General features: G+C 39.9%; 1 protein-coding gene across 1 annotated transcript; it reads left to right on the top strand.

Moving 5' to 3' along the window:
- The first annotated feature begins 1,367 nt into the window (after positions 1-1,367).
- Positions 1,368-21,114, top strand: axdnd1 (axonemal dynein light chain domain containing 1). The gene is made up of 26 exons (XM_046857582.1): positions 1,368-1,572; positions 1,717-1,833; positions 5,912-6,069; positions 7,702-7,805; positions 7,907-8,009; positions 8,085-8,170; positions 8,286-8,342; positions 9,943-10,051; positions 10,708-10,829; positions 10,916-11,056; positions 11,460-11,564; positions 12,118-12,238; positions 13,331-13,432; positions 13,515-13,675; positions 13,751-13,820; positions 13,926-14,160; positions 14,936-15,152; positions 16,437-16,530; positions 16,616-16,818; positions 18,161-18,251; positions 18,844-18,987; positions 19,212-19,310; positions 19,456-19,572; positions 19,656-19,744; positions 20,039-20,172; positions 20,946-21,114. Exons 1-26 carry the CDS (start codon positions 1,473-1,475, stop codon positions 20,984-20,986), a joined length of 3,120 nt encoding a protein of 1,039 aa, XP_046713538.1. The 5' UTR covers positions 1,368-1,472; the 3' UTR covers positions 20,987-21,114.
- Positions 21,115-21,122: the final 8 nt, after the last annotated feature.

The raw sequence follows: 21,122 nt of genomic DNA, 5'->3' as shown, positions 1-21,122 counted from the left end.
GGTCGGTGCTCCCTGTGACTGTGCGTGCAGCCTTGTGCTGCCCTCTGTTGGTGTGTTATAAAACTAGTCTTAATTTTTTTTATACCCCTCGTAGATGTTAAATAGGATTTAGATCAGAGCTCACGTAAGGCCACTTAAATATAGTCCAACGTTTTGTTCTTAGACATTCCTGGATGCTGAATTTTAGCTGTATGGTTTGGGTCATTGTTCCGTTGGAAAACCCAGAAACTGAGACAGAGCTTTCTGACACTGGGAATTGAGCACTTTGGTAGGCGTGAGATATCATTATGATTGTCCTGCACAGATCCTAAGCTCCTCCCGGCTCCAAAACATAATCGTTTCTCCTCCATGTTGGACAGTAGGCATCATTTTCTTTTCAAAGCTTCATTTTTGTGTCTGTGTCAAAACGCTTCAGTTTGGACCGATCAAGCCAAAGGACCTTCTCCCAGAAGCATAGCGGCTTGTTTAGACATTCTAGCACATTTTTAATGCAAACATTTAGTGGGAAGTTTCACTAATCTGATTATATGGACTGGTTTGAACATTCTTATAAATATCCCATTCGCCATTTGCTCTTATCTCCATAATTCTGGGAAGATGCTCCACTAGATTTTTTGGACATTTCTGCTGATGTGGGTGAGGTGAGGAGGCCGGGGGTACAGACAGTGTTGACATTGATCAGTCAATGACATCAATGCTACTGATCAATCTTCCACCCCATCCCATGCAATTCATATTTTTATGGAGCTGGAACAGGTTTGGGTCTCCAAGCTCAAGTGAAGGATGCATGTACCTGTATCAAAAGACACTCATCCCATTTGCTCAAGCAACTTCTAACTGATTCCAAGGTAAGGTTTCCAGAGGTTCTGGATTGCTAAACCGAATACTATTTCAAATAAAAGAAATGCCATGTTAGATGTTTAACAACCTTCTCAGCTTCTGCTGAAAAAAACCTCCAAGAGACTGAACTACTCTGGTATATCAGATAGACATCACCTCATCCCACCTCGACTCCACGTTGGATTGTTAGGAATATAATGAATATACTGAATTATCAAATTTTGTTTGTCGCATACATATTCATAAAAAATGTAGTAAAAATGCTTTTTATGGCTGTCAGAAATATAGAAATATATAATATTAAAAATATATAGAAAAATAAATAATGGGTATGATATATCCAAATATGGAAAACAGAGATATATATCAAATAAATTGCATATTATTAACTTCAGATGGTTAAGAAGCTGCTCATTGTTGTATAATCACCAGGAGTAGCAGATTGAGTTCTCATCAATAATTGAAAGTGAAATTCTCATTAGAAATTTAAGACCCGCGCGTTGCGCATGTCCAAAAAAGAGGACAAGGTTAGGGGTTTGAGACCATTTCTTTAAGCTCCTATAGTTCTAAATGCTCTGTGTCTATCCTAAACCTTCACACTACATTGTTAGATAGTATATATATATATCTGAATGCCCTGTTTGGGAATGGTTCTGTGGAGGCGCACGGAACAATGCGCGCTTTGCGCTCAGCCCCGTAAATCGGATTGGAGTTGCGTGGAAACGCATGTGGGTGCGTCCATGGTAACAAACTTTATTACCGTCCACTCGGACTGAGCATTGTTGTGCTAAAGCTAGACCAGGCTAGCAGTCTGTAACAGTTCCTCTAGACATTTTTGGTCATTATGGTATTTATCTGTGACCTACAAATCTAAAGCCGACATGTCTGCGTGTGTAAAGTCGGGTCCGTCACCTCCTGCTGTACCAAAGCCTGAGAGTCGAAGGTCCAAGAGACTGAACCACTCTGGTGTGTCTTCAGTGGAGGAAAGCAACTGTAAGTAACCCGCTTTTATACAAAGTGTGGATTTTGACTTTTTTTTTAATCCTTTCATTTCACTCTTCCTTCTCAATTTCTATTCAGAGACCCTCCAACTGCTGACCAACATTTTAGATTTTCAAGATTTTGTCACAAACGTGGTTACATACAGAATACAACTTGCATTAAAATGTAAACCTGATCAGAAAATTGTGCATTAAACTATAAATAGTAAATTACAGGAAAGTTTTGAAAATATATTAGAAAAAAATGCCGACATTCAGAAGTAAACTATTACATTAGTGTGCAAAGGTTTAAGCAGTTGTGGGGAAAATGCTGAAAGTAATATAATATATAAATAAATATTATAACTGTTCATTATCAATGTACAAAATACAACGTGAGCAAACAAGAACAATGTAAATCAAATTAATATTTGGTGCGATTTTGCACTCTTTTGCTTTCAATTCTTACACTTGCACACGTTTGTATACTTGCATTAATTCAGGGGTTTTGTAAGATCAGTGTCAGATGGATGATTAACACGTTATACCAAGCAGGTGATAATCAATTTTATATGTATTTTGAAGAAACAGTCAGTAAAACAGAAACAGCTGTGTAGGAGCTTCAAACTGGGCGAGGAACAGCCAAACTCTGCTGCTACTATAGTGAGGTTGTGGAAGAGTTTCATGTCACGGGTCCTACACCATGGCAAGACTGAACACAGACAGAACTGAAGACACAGGAGGTTCTACTGCAACAACAAGGTCCCTCCCAACGAAGATCTCAAAGCAGACTAGGTTTTTAAGATGTGCTCTTCAGAAAACAGGTGATGACGCAATGGTCGGCCAAGGAAACTGAATGCAGTGGATGAAAGACGCATCAAGCTTACTTCTCTGCCGCGTCAGAAGATATACAGCTGTGCCGTCAGCAAAGAACTGGTGGAAGCCAGTGGGACTCAAGTACACCATATGCTGTCTGGCCAGAAGTGATCTTCATCAAAGAATTATGGATAAAAAACACATACTCCAAAATGAAAACAAGGCTAAGTGACATAGGAACTGTGGTGTAGAAAAATCGCTTGAGGTGCTCTGGACTGATGAGTCAAAATCAGAAATATCTGGATTTAGCAGGAGATCTAAGGAGATGTTCACCAAAGAACTGAAAAACAGTACAATAATGAGTGTCGAAAGGCAACAGCAAAGCATGGTGGAGTTTTCCTATGAATTTGAGGCTGCATTTCTGCAAAAGGAGTTGGAGGTTTGGATTTATGATCCTCAATGCTGAGAATACAAGACCATTTTTATCCATAATGCAGTACCATCAAGGAAGCTTCTGATTGGCCCCCAATTAATTCTGCAGCAGGACAACAACCCCGATCTGAACATTGAAGAGTCTGTCTGGGATTATATGAAGAGACAGAATGATTTGAGGCAGCCTTTATTTACAGAAGATCTGCAGTTTGTTCTCCAAGATGCTTGCAACAATCTACCTGCTGAGTTCCTTCAAAAACTTTGTGTAGGTGAACAACAAACAGCAAGAACAATTGATGATGTTTGGCAGCCAAACTGTGTTCTTACTAAATATTGCTTTGATTTGGATTTTTCTTCTGTTCATTTTCTTTCCAATTTGTTAAGTAATAAAGATAAACTATTAACACTATTTTTGAAAGCATTCAGTAATTTTGCAAACCTTCCTAAATCTCTAACACGGTACTGTATATCTTTCACTCTATCTCAGAGTCTGATCTACATCACCTCATCCCAATCCTACTGATTTTTCTAGCTGGTGCCTAGAGCCACTGCATGGACAGGAACCAATCTACATTCAAATCAATCACAAACACCAGTTAGTGAGCACTTCTCCTTTGCTGAGCTCATCCATCCACCTCACAGGTGTGGCAGATCAGGATGCTGATTAGACAGCATGATTATTGCACAGGTGTGTGCCTGAGGCTGGCCACTCTAAAATGTGCAGTATTAATGTGCACACAGCACGATGCCACAGATGTCGCAAGGATACCATCAGTGTAAAACTCTGAGAGGAATTATAGCACTTTTTTAATGAAAAACCAAAGAAACAGGGACAAATGCTGTTGTGTTTGGAAGAGGTATATTTGAAGATAGCGAGTGATTAGGGCATCCAGGGTAAATTCATTCCACCATTTTGGTGGCAGAACAGAGAAGAGTCTAGATGTACACTGGCGATCAAAATTAGAGAACAATTTATAAACAATTCTGAAATAATGTCATCTTCACTGCTCAACAGTTGAATGAGTTTTTGTCCTGTCTATACCATGCTACCAGAACACCTTTTCCACAAAATAACTAAGGCATTTAAAAAAAACATTATTTTGCAGAAAACACACTGATCAAAATTAGAGAACAACAATGACTGTAGCATGGAAAAAGATTACAACAAAATTTTCTGAAGGTTACAACAGTCAGCAATTAGTAGGAAGTGTACAGGCCTCTGCTCTGAATGACTTCAGCACATCTGCAGCCACAGGACAGCACTAGTCTCTCACACTGCTCTGGTGTGATTTTGGTCCACTCTTCTTCCAGTCTCCTCCACAGTTCGGTGACTGTAGTGGGTTTCTTGGCCATAACTTTGTCACCAAGGATTTTCCAGAGGTTCTCTATTGGGTTGAGATCAGGACTCTGGGCAGGCCATGTCATTATTTCAATGTTTTCAGTTTCAAGGAACTGCTTTACCCGTTTTGCTGTGTGACATGGAGCGTTGTCCTGCATGAACACTGCGGGCTGATTGGGTGATGGATGCAGGGAAGGAACCATATTTTGTTGAAGAAGGTTCTGTTAAACATTTGCATTCACTCTGCCATGTAGCTGTATAAGAGGCCAAACTCCTGCTGCAGAAAACATGCCCCAAACCATGACACTTCCTCCTCCACTTTTCACTGACTTCTTTACACACTTTGGGTTCAGTCTTTCTCCAGTTTGTCGCCGAACATAATGTTTTCCATCGGACCCAAATAAATTAAACTTGCTTTCATCACTGAAGTGAACTTTGGACCAGTTCTCCTCTGTCCAAACAACATGCTCCTCAGCAAAGCTTAGTCTAGCCTTTTGATTCTTTCTGCTAATGAGAGGTTTGGTCACTGCAGAGTGGGCTTTCAGTCCAAATGCTCTTAAACGACGAGACACTGTATGACGAGACAGATCCTTACCCTGTTCAGCGCTGAACTGGTGAGCAATTCCAGCTGCAGTGTGGAAACGATTGCCCATTGAGATCCTCCAGTATCCTGTCCTCTCTTGTATTTGTCTTCCGTGGACGACCAGCCTTCTTGGCGGACTTGAATGAGTTTGTGATGTTGTAAAGATTCAATATTCTTGAAATCACAGATTTGGAACGACCAACTTGTCTTGCTATGGCTGATAGGGTCATCCCTTTGGCCTTCATCTGGACAACCTGCTGCCGGAGGCTTTCAGTCACTTTAGAACGGCCCACCATCTTGCAGAGTCAGTGAAACTGGAAGTTAGGCTGCCAGTTAAATAGGGGTTAACAGATAATCAAGGAAATTAGCACCAGGTACCAGATTAACACCAATAACTGAGAGGTATCTGAAAGTGTTCTCTAATTTTGATCAGTGTGTTTTCTGCAAAATAATGGGTTTTTTTTGGAAATGCCTTAGTTATTTTGTGGAAAAGGTGTTCTGGTAGCATGGTATAGACAGGACAAAAACTCGCTCAACTGTTGAGCAGTGAAAATGATATAATTTCAGAATTGTTCAATTGTTTATAAATTGTTCTCTAATTTTGATCGCCAGTGTATATCTACTTCTTACCATGAGAGCAGTAGAAGCAGACGAGCAGTGCTAGAAGAGTCGTAGAAACCAGTCCATATTCACAGACTATAGAAATCACACAGCTATGCGGTTAGTTAGTTAATTTAACCCCACCCCCAAACTCTTCATGCTAATCCTGGCATTTGGGATGTATTTATTCAATGTGATCACTAAACGCTACCCTTGTATAATATCAGCCTGTTTTTGAGAGACATTTCAGCCTGAATCTTCAAAATGTCAAATACCTAATATATGGATTGTTTCACTTTTTATATTACCATGCATGTGCAGTAGTGTCTGAGCGTCCCGAAGTAAAAGACAGATCATCAGTAAACGAAGGAGTCCAAATGCCAAACGACTTCATACCGAATGAGCTTCTCTCTAATCTCACCTCAACCTTCAGCCCACATGGCGGACCTCATGACAGCAAAAGCCACAAGCACACAAAGGTTCGTAGTCTGTACTTTCTCCTGCACTGGAAGCTCCTGACAGCAAGTCAAATTCCTTGTGTGTGTAAGCATAGATAGTAATAAAGCTATTTCTGATTCTGATTCTGGAAAAAGATTTCTACATCTAGAATTATTTAGCAGTGATTTCCCATTAGTTTTATCTTCGCAAACAAACCTAGGGAGTGTAAATATATATATATATATATATATATATATATATATATATATATCAGGGCCGTCAAAATAAACGTGTTAATAACGTTACCATAAATTGATTTTAACCACACTAATTTCGTGAGCACACGATTAATGCAGAGCGCATTTCCATTTGAGCGTTTTTTTGTAATGAAAATATAAACATATATATGTGTGTGTGTGTGTGTGTGTGTGTGTGTGTGTGTGTGTGTGTGTGTGTATATGTATGTATGTATGTAGTCCCTGAGTTACAATTCGACTTACGATCTTCAATTTTCTTTCTCCTATTTATCACCAAATGGAGCACGTCCCGCTTCTCACTCCACTCGTGACCTATCGCTCGTCCACGCACCCACTGCCACATACACATATACTGTAAAGTTTATACATTATGATAGTGTAATTTGTTAAATTAGTACCAGCTACAGTACACTACCCCATACTGATCACCATTCTTTAAGAACTCCATATTTGAAAGTTACGATGGGATCATTGGAAAACATCTCATCGCAAGTCAGGGACTGTCTGTGTGTGTGTGTGTGTGTGTGTGTGTGTGTGTGTGTGTGTGTGTGTGTGTGTGTGTGTGTGTGTGTGTGTATATATATATACAGTGCATCTGAAAACAGCGCTTTACAGGCCTGTACAGTCGAGTGGACACACAGAAGCCACTCCTTAGATAAGGCACATGACAGCCCACCTGTAGTTTGCTAAAAGGCACCAGAAGGACTCTCAGACCATGAGAAAAAAGATTTATCTCTTTGGCCTGAATGCCAAACGTCATGTCTGGAGGAAACCAGGCCCCGCTAATCACCTTTTCAATACCATTCCTACAGTGTAGCATGGTGGTGGCAGCATCATGCTGTGGGATGTTTTTCAGTGGCAGGAACGGGGAGACTAGTCAGTATTGAGAAAAAGATGAATGCAGCAATGTACAGAGACATCCATGATGAAAACCTGCTCCAAAGTGCTCTGGACTTTGGACTGGGTCGACGGTCTTCCAACAGGACATCGACCCTAAGCACACAGCCAAGATAACAAAGAAGTGGCTACGGGACGACTCTGTGAATGTCCTTAAGTGGCCCAGCCAGAGCCCAGACTTAAACCCTGATTAAACATCTTTGATGAGATCTGAAAATGGCTGTGCACCAACGCTCGCCATCCAACCTGATGGAGCTTGAGAGGTTCTGCAAAGAAGAATGGGAGAAACTGCCCAAAAAATAGGTGTGCAAAGCTTGTAGCATCAAACTTACAAAGGTGATTCAACAAAGTATTGAGCAAAGGCTGTGAATACTTACTATGCAAAGATTTCAAACACACTTCTTTCACGTTGTCATTATGGAGTATTGTTTGTAGAATTTTGAGGAAAAGAAAAAATTGAATCCATTTTGGAGTAAGGCTGTAACATAACAAAAAACTTGTTTTTTTATTTTGGTTTAGGTGTGTGGAATACGTGCCCCGGATGCGGTATGGCACCACGGCGCTGGCCGCAAAAAATACCAATACTTTCTCGATCAGCCAACGTCTATGACTGGAGCTGGCAGGTTGATATTTGCCTCACAACCTCATTACTATATAAAACAATATACAGCACAGCTAACCTGGAGGATTCCCTATGTGATGAATTGAAGTGTTGTGTGAACAGGGACATATCGTTTCTGTGTGACGCTTTGGCAGCTCAGAGGGAGCGAATCACTCTTCCGCCCATGCCTGACAGGACCACCATGTCTTCGGAAGATGGTCAAAAGGCAAGTCAGGTACGAGAAATACATCTAACCGTAATAAGATCACAAGGTTTATAGTGCGATTTCTTTTAAATCCAGGGTACAAATTCTATTGGGACGTTAATTCCAGAGGAATACCACATCCTGACCAATAAAGGAGTAAAAGCACTGCAGTGCTATGATGAGTAAGTGGATCGAATGGAAACCCACCAGAGCATTAATCTGGATTCTGTGTTAGATTAATGTTACATACAACACATTGTGTCACTTCTTTTATCTTCTTGTTTATTTTGTTTTTAGCAAATTTACAGTTCTGTTAGAGGATGAGCAAAAGAGACTCAAGATCTTTCCTTCCATGTGAGTTGACAATCTCCTTTAAAAAATATCTTTTAATGATCTTAAAAACATTTGTCCTTCCAAAATTTGTCCATCCTGATTGGTGTAGATTAATGACATTTATGACCTCCATTGATGTGTCTGCTCCAATAATTGTACATTACTGTTACTTCTGTAGTAGTGAATTATGCAGGAACATGTGTGATGGACACTCTTCATAAAGCGATTCACCCAGTGGAAACACCTGGACTTGTAACAAACTCAGAAATGTAATACTATGAAGATTTTATTTGACCAATCAAATCTATAAAATTCCAGATGTTCCACTTTATTTTCTGTAATAGATCCTCCCTAAGTATGAAGAACAGCTTTGAACTCTTTCGGCATCCGGTCAGTTGGTTTCTCTAAACATTCAACTGAAATACTTTGTCATGCGTCTTGGAAAACAAGATGTTCTTCACTAGTTGGAGACTTCTTTTATTCTTGTGATGCAGTTCATCCCAGAGCAGTTCAGTAGGATTTAGGTGCGGTGACTGGGCAGCTCGTTCCATTATAGATATCACTCCAGACGTCTGTTTGCTCTCTAAATAACACTTACAGAACTCAGACGTACACTTCGGATCATTAACTTGCCGTATGGTCCAGACGGAAATTGCATAGTGTATGGAATAGGAGTCATGTTGGTTCAGGACTCCTTTCACTTTCTGGAATAAGTCTCCAACCTTCTCAGCTAAAAAAAACAACGTCAAACCATTAAGCTTCCATCTCCATATGTCTCTTTTTTTTTTTTTATTCAAGTTAAAGTAAAGAAGTTTGGGCTCTGACATGTTCTTAAGTAAAAAAGTTGCCATTACTACTACCTGTTTTAGTGTCATGCTGGTAACTGGACCCCACATTATATTAATATTAGGGCTGTCAATCGATGAAAATATTTAATCGTGATTAACCGCACGATTGCAATGAGTTAACTCACGATTACTCAACATAATCGCACATTTTCATCCGTTTCTAAATGTACCTTAAATTAATATGTTTCAAGTTTACAATATTCTAATCAACATGGATGCTTTACGTAAATGTATGTTTGTTATTAGTAAACTAAACTCAACATAGAGCATGAAGACAAAATTCTTGTAAATGTTTTAAAGCAATTATGGTGTTTTAAATGACGTAAATCATCGCCTTTGCTATGTTTCCACACGGACGTTAATTAAGGTGATACCAGAGAAACTGTACCTCTTCTATGTGAATTGGTTTATTTGAAATTCAAGTAAATCTTTCTGTTTATACATTTATTATGTATGTTGAAAAAGTATTCACTCAGATTTAACTGCTTTATTATAAGATACACAACTTTGTATGGTCCTGTCAAGCAGACAAAAACATGAACATGATGAATAGGACATGTGGCTGTGCATAGGGTGTACTCACTTAAGGGGTGTACTCACTTTTTGAGATACTGTGTGTGTGTGTGTGTGTGTGTGTGTGTGTGTGTGTGTGTGTGTGTGTGTGTGTGTGTGTAATATATATTGGATCTATGCCCTCCTATAATACGTTTATTGTATATTTCTATATTTATACTAGATTCATTTACATACATTTCTATATGCACTTCTGCCAGGAAGCCTAGTGGTCGTCTGGAGGCAGTGCAGTTGACAAGAGTAATGGATGATATGCTGGAAAAAGCAGGTGCCAATAAAGAATTTGAGGAGGTCAAAGACCTTTCACAGGTATGCATTTCATCCCGATATATAGTATAAGTATGCGAATCTGGCAGCTCTTCTCTGTAGGTTGTGGTCAACGGCTTTGTATTTAAGCTGTTGGTGCTTCTAAGCAATTCTATTTCAATTAACAGCACTTATATTTGAGCACATCTAGTAGGGCAATTGCTTATGACAAATTTTGCCCTTGTGCACAGAGATTTCTTCAGATTCTTTGACACCGTTGATGATATAATGGAGTGTAAATATTGAGATTTTCCGATGTCAAGGAACGTTATTCTGAAACCGGTCCACGATTTGTAGACACGGTCTTTCACAGATGCACCATTTATACCCAATTATCTTACTGACCTGTTGTCAATTAACCTTGTTAGTTGCAAAACGTCTCGGTTAAATGTTAAACACACTTAGTTTTTACAAACTTTTTGCGACGTGCCACCAAATGAAAAAAGAATTTGCCATTTTTTTTCATCCTTAAAATGCTACATTTCCTCAATGTAAACATTTTAATGTTTTGGTTTTATTGTGAAGAGAATGTGTGTTTGTGCTGATTTCAAATCATCGCATTTTGTTTTTCTTCACATTTTACACCCAACGTTTTTTCAGGAATTGGTGTTTGAACATAAAACCGGCACAATGTTTTTTTTTCTTTGGGTTTGCTACAGATACAGGGTCTGCTAGATGTGGTCAAAGTGGAGCAGAACATCTACAACATCGTATTTCACGAGTTAATCCGGCAAGTGAGCGTGGAGTGTATCGAGAGGGGCCGACTGCTAGCTAAGCTCAGGTGTGTGCTCCTTCCAAACACTAGGACTTCTGATTTTTGTTCCTTTCTACCACTGGCTGAAAGATCAGACTTTGTCTATGCCTTAGGCACAGGTATGTGTCTCTACTGGACCGAATCCCTCGTCAGCTCATAAGCTTGCACACAGAGACGCTGGCACAGAGAGCTCTGGACCGCCGACTGATCGAAGAAATCATCTGCTTCAAACAGTCTATTGCACAGCTTCATGAGTAACGTCCTACATTACATCACTCATTAGAAGATGAGATTATACCTTGATTTGTCCCTCAGTGGACAATGTCCATGTTACAGCAGCAAAAATGCAAATATTAAACAGAGACGCAGTACAAATATATACAGTACATTATATATATACTAAAAATATACAAAAAATATATAAATGTTGTTATTGCACATATTGTTGTTTAACATTTATTAGAGCACAAAATCTTTTATTGTTACTGAACAGTGTAAAAAAAATTTGTGTTCCCAATTCATCATTGTGTCCCCACTGTTCCGTCTGAGTCTGTGGAACACGAAGAACGTTCTCCGAAGTGCGAATGGAGCGATCGCTTCTCTCTCCTTCATATTTCTTCGCTTTTGATATGGTCTTTTCTTATTCTGATAATCGAGAGAGCTGAATCAGCTGAAGGAGCATGATGAGCATGTGTCAAAGCAGGCTGAAAAGGCCCAGGAGGAGCTTTCTAAAGCACTGAAGCAATCACAGCTGGACTCCGAGTGAGTAAACGTGTCTGTCAGTACACCATGGTATTACATTATATGGACAAAAGTATTGGGGCAACACCTGGAATTTCCAGACAAATGTGGTTCTTCTGCAAAATTTTAGCAATGACTTGAAAGCATCACTTTAACTAGGAGATCAAAACCTCTTCCAGCATAAGGATGCACAAAGCCAGCTAGATTAAGATACGCTTTACATGGGTTTGACGTGTGTTTAAGATCTAATTCTATAGCACTCTGTCCTCAACCCAACTGCACTCCAGGCCTTCTCACCTCAACTACCGCACCCTTGAGGATGAACAAATGCCCAAAATCTCCATAAAATCTAGTAGAACATCTTCCCAGAAGAATGGAGGTTAATATAAGAGCAAATGGAGGCTAAATATAGAATGGGATGTTAAAAAAGCATATACAAACCATATGTTCAGGTGTCCTCAAACTTTTATCTGTATATTGTAGGCTTATGCAGTAGTATTTAGGAATTTTACTAACTTTGACTTTGATACAGTAAAATGTTTGGCTGTGGATGACATGCAGGTTTCCTTTCCAGCATCGTTGGCGAGTACCACAATCTATATGAACTGCAGCGGCAAAGACTGGAGAGACAAGTAGACATACTGACTGAAGAGAAGGATTTATGGAGCAAGGTCATCTATAGCATCGCTCTCAAGGTCTGATCATTTTGAGTACATTCTAGACATCTGGTTCACTTCTGAAGCTTTTAAATTTATAAATAAATCATTGAATGATCGAAAGAAAGTATGGTACTGACTTTGCTTGGAATGTTCTCTCACTTGGTCCTCACTCTATATTGATGCTTGAGAGCATTTTCTAGATCAGGTGTGCCCAATACGTCTATAGCGATCAACCAGTAGATCGCAAAGGTAGACTGTGTGCGATAAAAAAAAAAGGTGTTAGTCCATCATCTATCCTCCCTGTTCCATTTGCCACTTGATTGACGTCCAGTGTGGCCAGTCTGAGATCTCTTCAGACACACCAGGAATGATGTGCTCGAAACAAGAAAAAGAGGCAAGCATTGGAGGATTTGAGCGAGTTAGACAAATAGTCAAGTCAAGTTCATTTCTATTGCGCTTTTAACAACAGACATCATCTCAAAGCAGCTTTACAGAACTTAAGAATTAAAGTGAACAATATGTGTTTATCCCTGATGAGCAGCCGTGGCGACTGTGGCAAGGAAATACTCCCTTAGATGTAATGGGAAGAAACCTTGAGAGGAACCAGACTCAGAAGGGGAACCTCATCCCCATTTGGTGACATCAAGACAAATTGTGGTCAGTATCTATCAAAAGTGGTCCAAGGAAGGAGCAAACCCAAAATTCGACATGACTGCGGATAAAAAGCCCCACTTCACCCTGTCGAAAGTGTTTTTTCAACGTCTAAGGATATAGCTGCAATTGGAGTGAAGAGAGAAGTGAATTAGCCTTCTCACATGCTGACCTTCCCCTGATGAAGCCCACTTGGTCCTTGTGAATTATACTTGGTAGAACCTTTTCCAACAGTGAAGCCATAATATTTGCCCACACTTTATAGTCCACATTGATGAGGCTTACTGGTCTAAGAAGTGTCAGTTAAATCCCTATCCTTTTTAGGTGTTTCAGTGTTTCAGTGTTTGGTCAAAGCATCAGTTTCACGCGCCTCTGTATGTCAACATTCTTTTTGTAGTATTCTGTTGGAAATCCATCTGTCCCTGGCAATCTGTGTCTGTATTTTTTTTATTATCTAAATCAGAACTTTGTTTTCAGGTTATTAAGTTAAACAACCTGCAGGTGGTCCGCAGACTTCACGTTAGTGAGCAGGCATGGATCAAAACTGCAGAGCATTTCACCAACTTCCTGTCAGCAAAGGTACAAACACCGTTTTGCAACGCTTACAGCCAATAACAGTATCTGGGTCTGACAGACCGCCATGTTATAACAAACACACCAGGATTCCGAGGACCTGAAACGCCTCGTGCACCTGACAGACCAGTGGAAAGAGCGACTGGGCGGTTTCATGAAGAACCTCAGAGAGTCTGACAAAAAACAGTGTGAAGCGATCGGTCCGTCCAGCAAGGCCTTGTCCGGTGGCATGAGTTCTGTGAGAGTATCATAAGGTAAAGAAGATCTACATTATTTTGACTTGATTTCAATTTCATTTCATGTCAATTTCGAACTATTTTCTAGGAGCCCTGATGTCAAATTTGAAAAGACTTTGGAGGAGGAGTTGTTGAAAGACTTGAGCCAATGGTCAATGGTTAGAAATTTCTTCTAATTTCTTCTAGAAACTTCTTCTACTTCTTCTTTTAATCCTTTAATGTCATGGCATGAGTTTTTCTTTCTTCTTTCCATCTGTCCATAGGTGTTAACCATGCAGTGTGAGCGTTATGGCGGAGAAGACCTTCTGTCTGGTCAAGAAACTCTCCGCACGCTAGGGCAGCTGCAGGATTCGTGGGTGGAGGTGTGTATGCAGATGTTCAAGAGACATCCAGGATTGGATGGAGAGACTCCTAAGGGCCAGGAGAACATGAGAGAACTGAGCCGTGCTATCGCTGAGCTTCTCACGCAGCTGGGGGTCCGTATCAACGGAGAGAGTGGTGAGAGGTTTCTTTGTTTGCAATTTATTACCATGTTCAGAAATTCAGGTATAAACCATATATTTAATAGGGGTGTAACGGTACAGGTATTGATACCGAACCATTTCGAGACAAAATGTTCGGGTCATGTGTACCAAATAATCCATGTTTTAAAAGGAGAAAATCCTGACAACATCGATGGAGGGAATGAATGAATGAAGGAGGGAAGGGAGGAAGGAATTTATTCATATATATAAAGAAATTGAATAAATAACAAATCTGCATTTAAGAAACACACCAGATAGTTATTTATTTAAGTATGCTGAAATTATACATTAAATGTAAAAAAAAAAAAAAAAAAACCTCATATACATCTGTATTACCCAAATTCGGTCTTACAAATGTGAACTATTTAATTAACATTTTTCCATTTATTTCTTTTTATCTTATCAATTAAATTTGTGCCAATTTAATCAATCTAATCAATATAATAAAAAAAACAATTTTAATGTTGAAATTCCACTTCCATTTAATAAAATATTTTCATGTACCTGTAATATTTATGATAATACTCTACTCCTGAAGATTGCAATTTGTTTACAGAAAAATGTTGGATTTTGATTGGCTCCTTCGATCGGCTAATATTTGTCGATTCAGCATTTTTCGTAGTTAGCGTTAAGGCTGCTTGTGAAATGTTAAAAAACTCATCAGCCAATACAAATGAAATAGTTCTGTGATTAAGTTAACAAAGTGAGACTCATTTACTACCCAGGACCCTCTGTTTTCGCTGTTTCAGGAATTCATCAACAGATGATCAGTCTAGCTGGAGTAATTGACACCTGGGTTATGAGACTAAGGCCTCTTATTGGACGGCCTGAAAAACTGCATCTCTCCGATTGGTCGAAGCTGGAGAAGGCGTTATGGAGCTGGATAAACCTGTGTGAGGAAGCCGTGGAAAACGTGGACAACACCCAGATGGAGAGCGAGAGGATGAAGCGTATGCCGCACAGCAAGTAAGTCGTAACAGGTTTAAGATCAGTACCGCACATTAGAGATTAGAGATACTGATAGCCAGTTTGGATCGTACTTGCTGACATTTGATTTATCAACCGATTGTTTTTTTTAATCCAGTATCCATTTTTAAAAACTAACAAACACAACACAGTACAACATAGTAAAATAGTACTTCATTACAAAAAACTAAACAGTACTGAATCATGAAAATGTGCTAAAGAAAAGATCTACCAATACGTTAATTAATAAATAAAAATATATAATTAATAAATTATAAATAGAATAAAGCGCTCTCCGTGCAGCACACAGTCTCACTTGTACAATCCAGCAGCACGTGGTATCAGTGAGTACACACATCCATCACTGAAGTAGAAGTACAGATACTCGTATTGAAAGACTCTGAAAAATTTGAAAAATTCTGTCTGCACTTTTTCACTCAAGCTAAAGAAGTTTGGGCTCTGACATGTACTTCAGTAAAAAGTAGCCATTAATACTACCTGTTTTAGTGTCACACTGGCAAATGAACCTCACATCATATTAATATATATTAATACCAAAGAGTTTAAAATGTTCTCTAATGAATGTATCCAGGGTGAACATCCACCATATAGAACACCAGCAGAAAAAAAGATGATGGTGATCAGGAATGTCTCTATTCTCAGTCATGTTTACATCACTGACTCCCTCTGTCTCATCCACGTTACCCCCAGACTTCTTACTGCCTTCTGCCTGCTTATTGTTTGCTTTGTAAACTAGTCTACGTCTGTGGTGTGTGAGAGACAGGAAATGATACACCAGCGGTAGATTGAAAAAGCCGAGCAATGACAAGAAACAGGTTGATGGGCGGAAAACGGTGCAGAATGAGAAGAAAAAATATTGTTTATTAAATAGATGAAAACTAAAGTAACGAGTCTGGTTTGAAAATCAGAGAAGTAGAAAGTAGAGATATCTGTATAAAAAAATGTAATGAGTGAAAGTAAAATAAATAGTGAAGTAAAAGATACCAGAAAAATCTACTTATGTGCAGTAACGAAGTATTTGTACTTCATCACTTTCCTCCTCTGACTATCAGTGTTGATTAATCAGAAGACCTCTACAGCAAACTTTGAATAATTTCTCACTTGATGTCATTAATCCCTGAGCAATCTTTTCAGTTAAGGGCCTTGCTATGGGGCCCAGGAGTACCAGCTTGGTGTGGCTGAGATTTTAACTCATGACCTTCGTTTTCCAAATTCCAATGCCTTAACCACTAATTTACCACCTCCAATCTGCCTCTTTGTCAGGATTGAACCCGATGATGTTCTGAACATGCTGAGGGAGTTCGTCTCCTCGCAAAACCACTTCGTCGACTACACAAACCTGACGCTTTGTGAGGAGGTATTGTACCCGCACCTCTTTTATACGTCTTTATGTATGCTCTGAGCCAGTAGAACATGCCGATGAGCTCATCTTTGATGACCAGGTCAGCTCTATGCACACTCTGCGGACTCGCTGGATGGTGGATCTTCTGATACTGATGGTGCCGGATCAGCATGATGCCCAGGAGCTCTCTCGTCCACCGAGTCCGGAATTAAACACCTTTAAGGATGTGTCTTTTCAGAGGTTGGAGGAAGATGCCAGGAATCTTGCACAGAAACTGAACTACTACTCTACATATATTATAAGGTAATGACCTCTCACTTTCTTTATATGATGGAACGAGTTGCGTTGAGAAAATGCTGGAAAAATAGCCAGCAGTTTAGAAGAAGCTGATAAACCCTCTGGATCAGCAGCATCTGTTTGTCGTAACTACTTGTATTGTGTTTTTTTGTTATTTTATACCCCAATCAGGCATAACATTGTAACATCATAACATTATAAACAGTGAAGTAAAGAACACTGATCTTCATCATGGCACCTGTTAGTGGGTGAATATATTTATTAGGCAGCAAGTGAACATTTTGTCCTCAAAGTTCACGTGTTAGAAGCAGGAAAAATGGGCGAGTTTCAAAAAATGTGACGTCTAGACGTCTGGGTCGGAGCGTCTCCAAAACTGCAGCTTCGTGGGATGTTCCTGGTCTGCAGTGGGCAGTATCTATTAAAAGTGCTCCAAGGAAGGAACAGTGGTGAACCGGCGACAGGTTTGTGGGCAGCCGAGGTTCATTAATGCATGCGATCCAACAGACGAGCTCCTGTAGCTCAAACTGCTGAAGTTCATGCTGTTGATGATCGATGGGTCACGACTGTTTAAGCAGCAAAAGGGGACCAACACAATATTAGGCAGGTGATCATAATGTTATGTCTGATCAGTGTGTATATATAGTAGTTTCTTAGTCTCTTTAGTAAAATACAACCAGAAAATACAGGAAATTTATATGGAGTTTTAAAAATAAATACAGAATCTTAAAACTTTGCTTTTGCAGGCTACAGTGGTAAGTATTGTGTATAGTGTGATCTTCTTACACTGGAGTAATAACATCAGCCGGATCTTATGAGCCTAAATGAAATACAACCATAATTAACGTCATTGTTATAACCTGTATTTGTGCTACTACTTAATGTCACAATGGTTGGTTTGAAAAAGGTCTATTACACCAGGTTTTGGGCAAAACATGTTTAAACATTGCATGCACAGGTACGTGTTTAATTGATTGAAAGCTTGCTGAGGCCAACTTTTAATTAGATAATTCCATTAATCTATTCAAAATGTCAAAGATCACAGAATTAAAGACAGACATAAAATCATACTTGTGTATCAGCAACACCACAACAAAGCTGATGGTTCACGAAGATCATCGTATTCACCATAAATGACACGCAAACTCCTCATGGTTATTAGGAAATGTGTACAAAAGCCGTCTGACTCCGTATGAACCTGATCTAGAATGCTGAATAAACTGATCGCGAACTACCTGAATGAACTCAACTTCCAGCCAATCAGAATCGAGTATCCTGATCACAACCCTTCAGGATGTACTGTTCGAGTTTAAATCCAGACCTCATTCTGTGTTTGATTTTCACGCTACAGTTCTTGCCAGGTGATCGTAGAGGAGATGATGCAGAAGAATGTGACTCCAGATGACACAGAAAATGAAATATACCAGCTGAAGAAACTGCAGGTAAAACGTCATCTCTGTTGAGGTCGAATTTGTCAGTCAAAAACTATTAAAATATTGCATGTGTACTGGTGAAGATATCATTTTATCGTAGGACCACTATCTGAGATGAATGGTAAGATTCACCAAATCACATCAAGTTGGCATTTGTATCGTGGCGCATCGTTTTTAACTTGTAGACCGAATATTTTCCTGAGAGTCACATAGAATAGAGATTAACATGGCAGAGGTAGAGCTGTGTTTTCCTGGAGACACAACAGTTTTATTTCATCTTTTTGCACCACGCAGGTCTGTTTTGTAAAAGGTGTTGGAAGTCAGAAGGCACTTAAGTAAATTGATGATTTGCTGTCTGTCTGAACCAAAGAAATCAAATCGGATTGCACTGTATCGTAATGAGGGGAGGAATCGTATCATATCGCATCGGTAGCTTCTTCGTACGTATGTTTAATGTATCGTATTGTTGACTATGCAGCGCATTGTGTAAATTGCATTGGCATCAGTTATGGAGATGTTTATTTCTACTATCTGATGGTATGACGTCATGGCAATCAGATCGCTAGCACATTCTTGCGCTTGCATGTGTGTGATGTGTCAGAGGGAGTGCACTGAGTGGGTGGACGTCTGTCAGATCCTGCTCTGTGATTTGAGGGGACGCTGTTCGGAGCTGGAGCTAACCGAGGGAGCTGTGCCGAAGACCATCTCTGACCTCTCCTTATCTGCTGAGCTTGAACCCTCTCAGGTGAGAAGCTCGATGTAATCAGTATCAATTGTTTGTTACAGGAGCTGCTGAGAAAATATCGGTTGAAATTTCGACCTTCGGTTATGCACTGGTCTCGTTTCATAATTCCTAAAATCTAAAATAAATAACTCACACTGGTTCCAAACAATACCTACACAGTATTCAGAGGATTTGATTCGAAAACGACTCATCACAATTCAAAGCGTCTATTTTTTGTATTTCAGTTTGACGTACATGCCAAACCCGAGAAACCATCAGAAGCCAAGGAAGATGAGAAGGCAGCTGGGAGAACAGGAGGCAAACCTCGAAAAACGATTAATCAGGTCAATGACTTTTACTATTAAAAGACATTAATGAATGTTTTACAAGAACATCCCACTGAGATGGTACACATAAAACTTTCTGTTCATTTCGTCGCATGGATCGCTTTCGCTTATTGAAATGAATATATTGTTATTACAAATGCAGGAGATGGAAGACGACGTCACGGACGATAAAAAGAGCGGCTCAGTCATGAAGTTTATCGGCCATGATGGCCATATTATCGAACAGACCTTAGGAGAGGACACTGAGGACACCACTGGGGTCAGTGTTTACATGCTTCTCAAACTTTTCATGTAAAAACAATTAATTACAGTACGCATTTATACGTGTTTATTGCTGTGTAGACCAGTGATCTTGTGCGCCCACGCTCTGAGAATGCACAGCAGGCTTTTAATGCACTGGCTACTGTGGGGTTTCTTCAGCAGGAGCTACTGTAAGTATAAGAACTATTATATAACTAGTTTCGGTCCACTCAGGGGTGGTAGTAGGGGTAACTCAGTGGTTAGTGGTTATGTTAGACTTCTGATCAGAAGGTCAGAAGTTCAAATCCCAGCACCACTAAGCTGCCACTGCTGGGCCCCTGAGCAAGGCCCCTTAACGCCGAACCTGCTCAGTTGTATAAATGAATCAGATATGTTGCTTTTCCGTATCAAAGCTCAGATATAATCAGCTAATAATAATACCTCGGATATAATCTGCAGTCTGTGTGTGTGTGTGTGTGTATAAGAGCTGTGGAGGCTCGTGCTATCAGTGCTGAGAAGAGGGCTCTAAAGGCAGAGGAAGCCCTCCAGGCAGCTTTAGAGAAGATCCATGATTTAGAGAAACAACAACCTCAACCAAGAACCAGCCTAGAACCCAAAGGTGAGGTGAACATGCGCATAAGAAAACAGAGGGGAAAAAAAAGCTTTGGTTGTTTTGTGCATTTTGATTCTAGTCCTATTAAAAGGTTTTATTGAGCTGTAAACTGGGCTAAAGACTTACATGAGTGGAACATACGAGGTGGTAAAGGTTTCGAGACTCATGGTGCTAACTGCTATTCTGACCACGTGCGTAGCAAGTTAGAACAAAAGAAAAAATCTGCGTGAAACCGGGCAAATCTGCCACAGAGACGTTTGAAGTGACATACGTTTGAGGCACTTCGAGTGGCATGCAAGCTTCAAGAGCGAAAAGAACATCGCTGGAAGACGACGAGAGATCAGGAAGAGCTTCGACGATCTCAAGCGGCAAAAATGTCGAAACCGTTCAGTAACTTGCGCACGATTATCGCTGGAGAACAATCCACATGATCTCACTTACGCACCCACCCTGCTCGCCAAATTTGGCTCCTGCGGACTTCGCCCACCCCCTCCAAAGAGATGAAGATCTGACTCCAAGGTCCAGTGCGAAGCGCAGAAGGTGCTCGACAAGCCTCGAAAACAAGACTTCCAGGACACGTTCCAGAGGAATGCTGGGAGCACTGGGAGTGCAAAGCACAGAGAAACTTTTTGTTACCACTTCGTATAAGTACAATTCTACAGCACTCCAATCTCCCAGAGCTCTTCCACAACTACAGAAATGTGTCCTAATATTTATTTTGTTTGATTTCTGCTCAATAATTTAAAAAAATCTCACAGCAATTTGCGTTTCCTTTTTAGGGAAGGAGGACGTTCCTGAACTGAACGAGGTGAACCAGTAGCCCACTCCCAGCCCCAAATCCACTAAAAGCACCAAGAAACGTTAAATCAACAGAAAGCACACAACCTTCTGGGTTTATATATTAACAGGCAACATCTAAAAGTAAATGCACTATATATATATATATATATATATAT

Source organism: Silurus meridionalis, chromosome 9 (genome assembly GCF_014805685.1).
Source record: "Silurus meridionalis isolate SWU-2019-XX chromosome 9, ASM1480568v1, whole genome shotgun sequence".
NCBI classification, from domain to species: Eukaryota; Metazoa; Chordata; class Actinopteri; order Siluriformes; family Siluridae; genus Silurus; species Silurus meridionalis.
The sequence above is the reverse complement of the archived record's forward strand: the minus strand, read 5'-3'. Positions and strand labels throughout refer to the sequence as shown.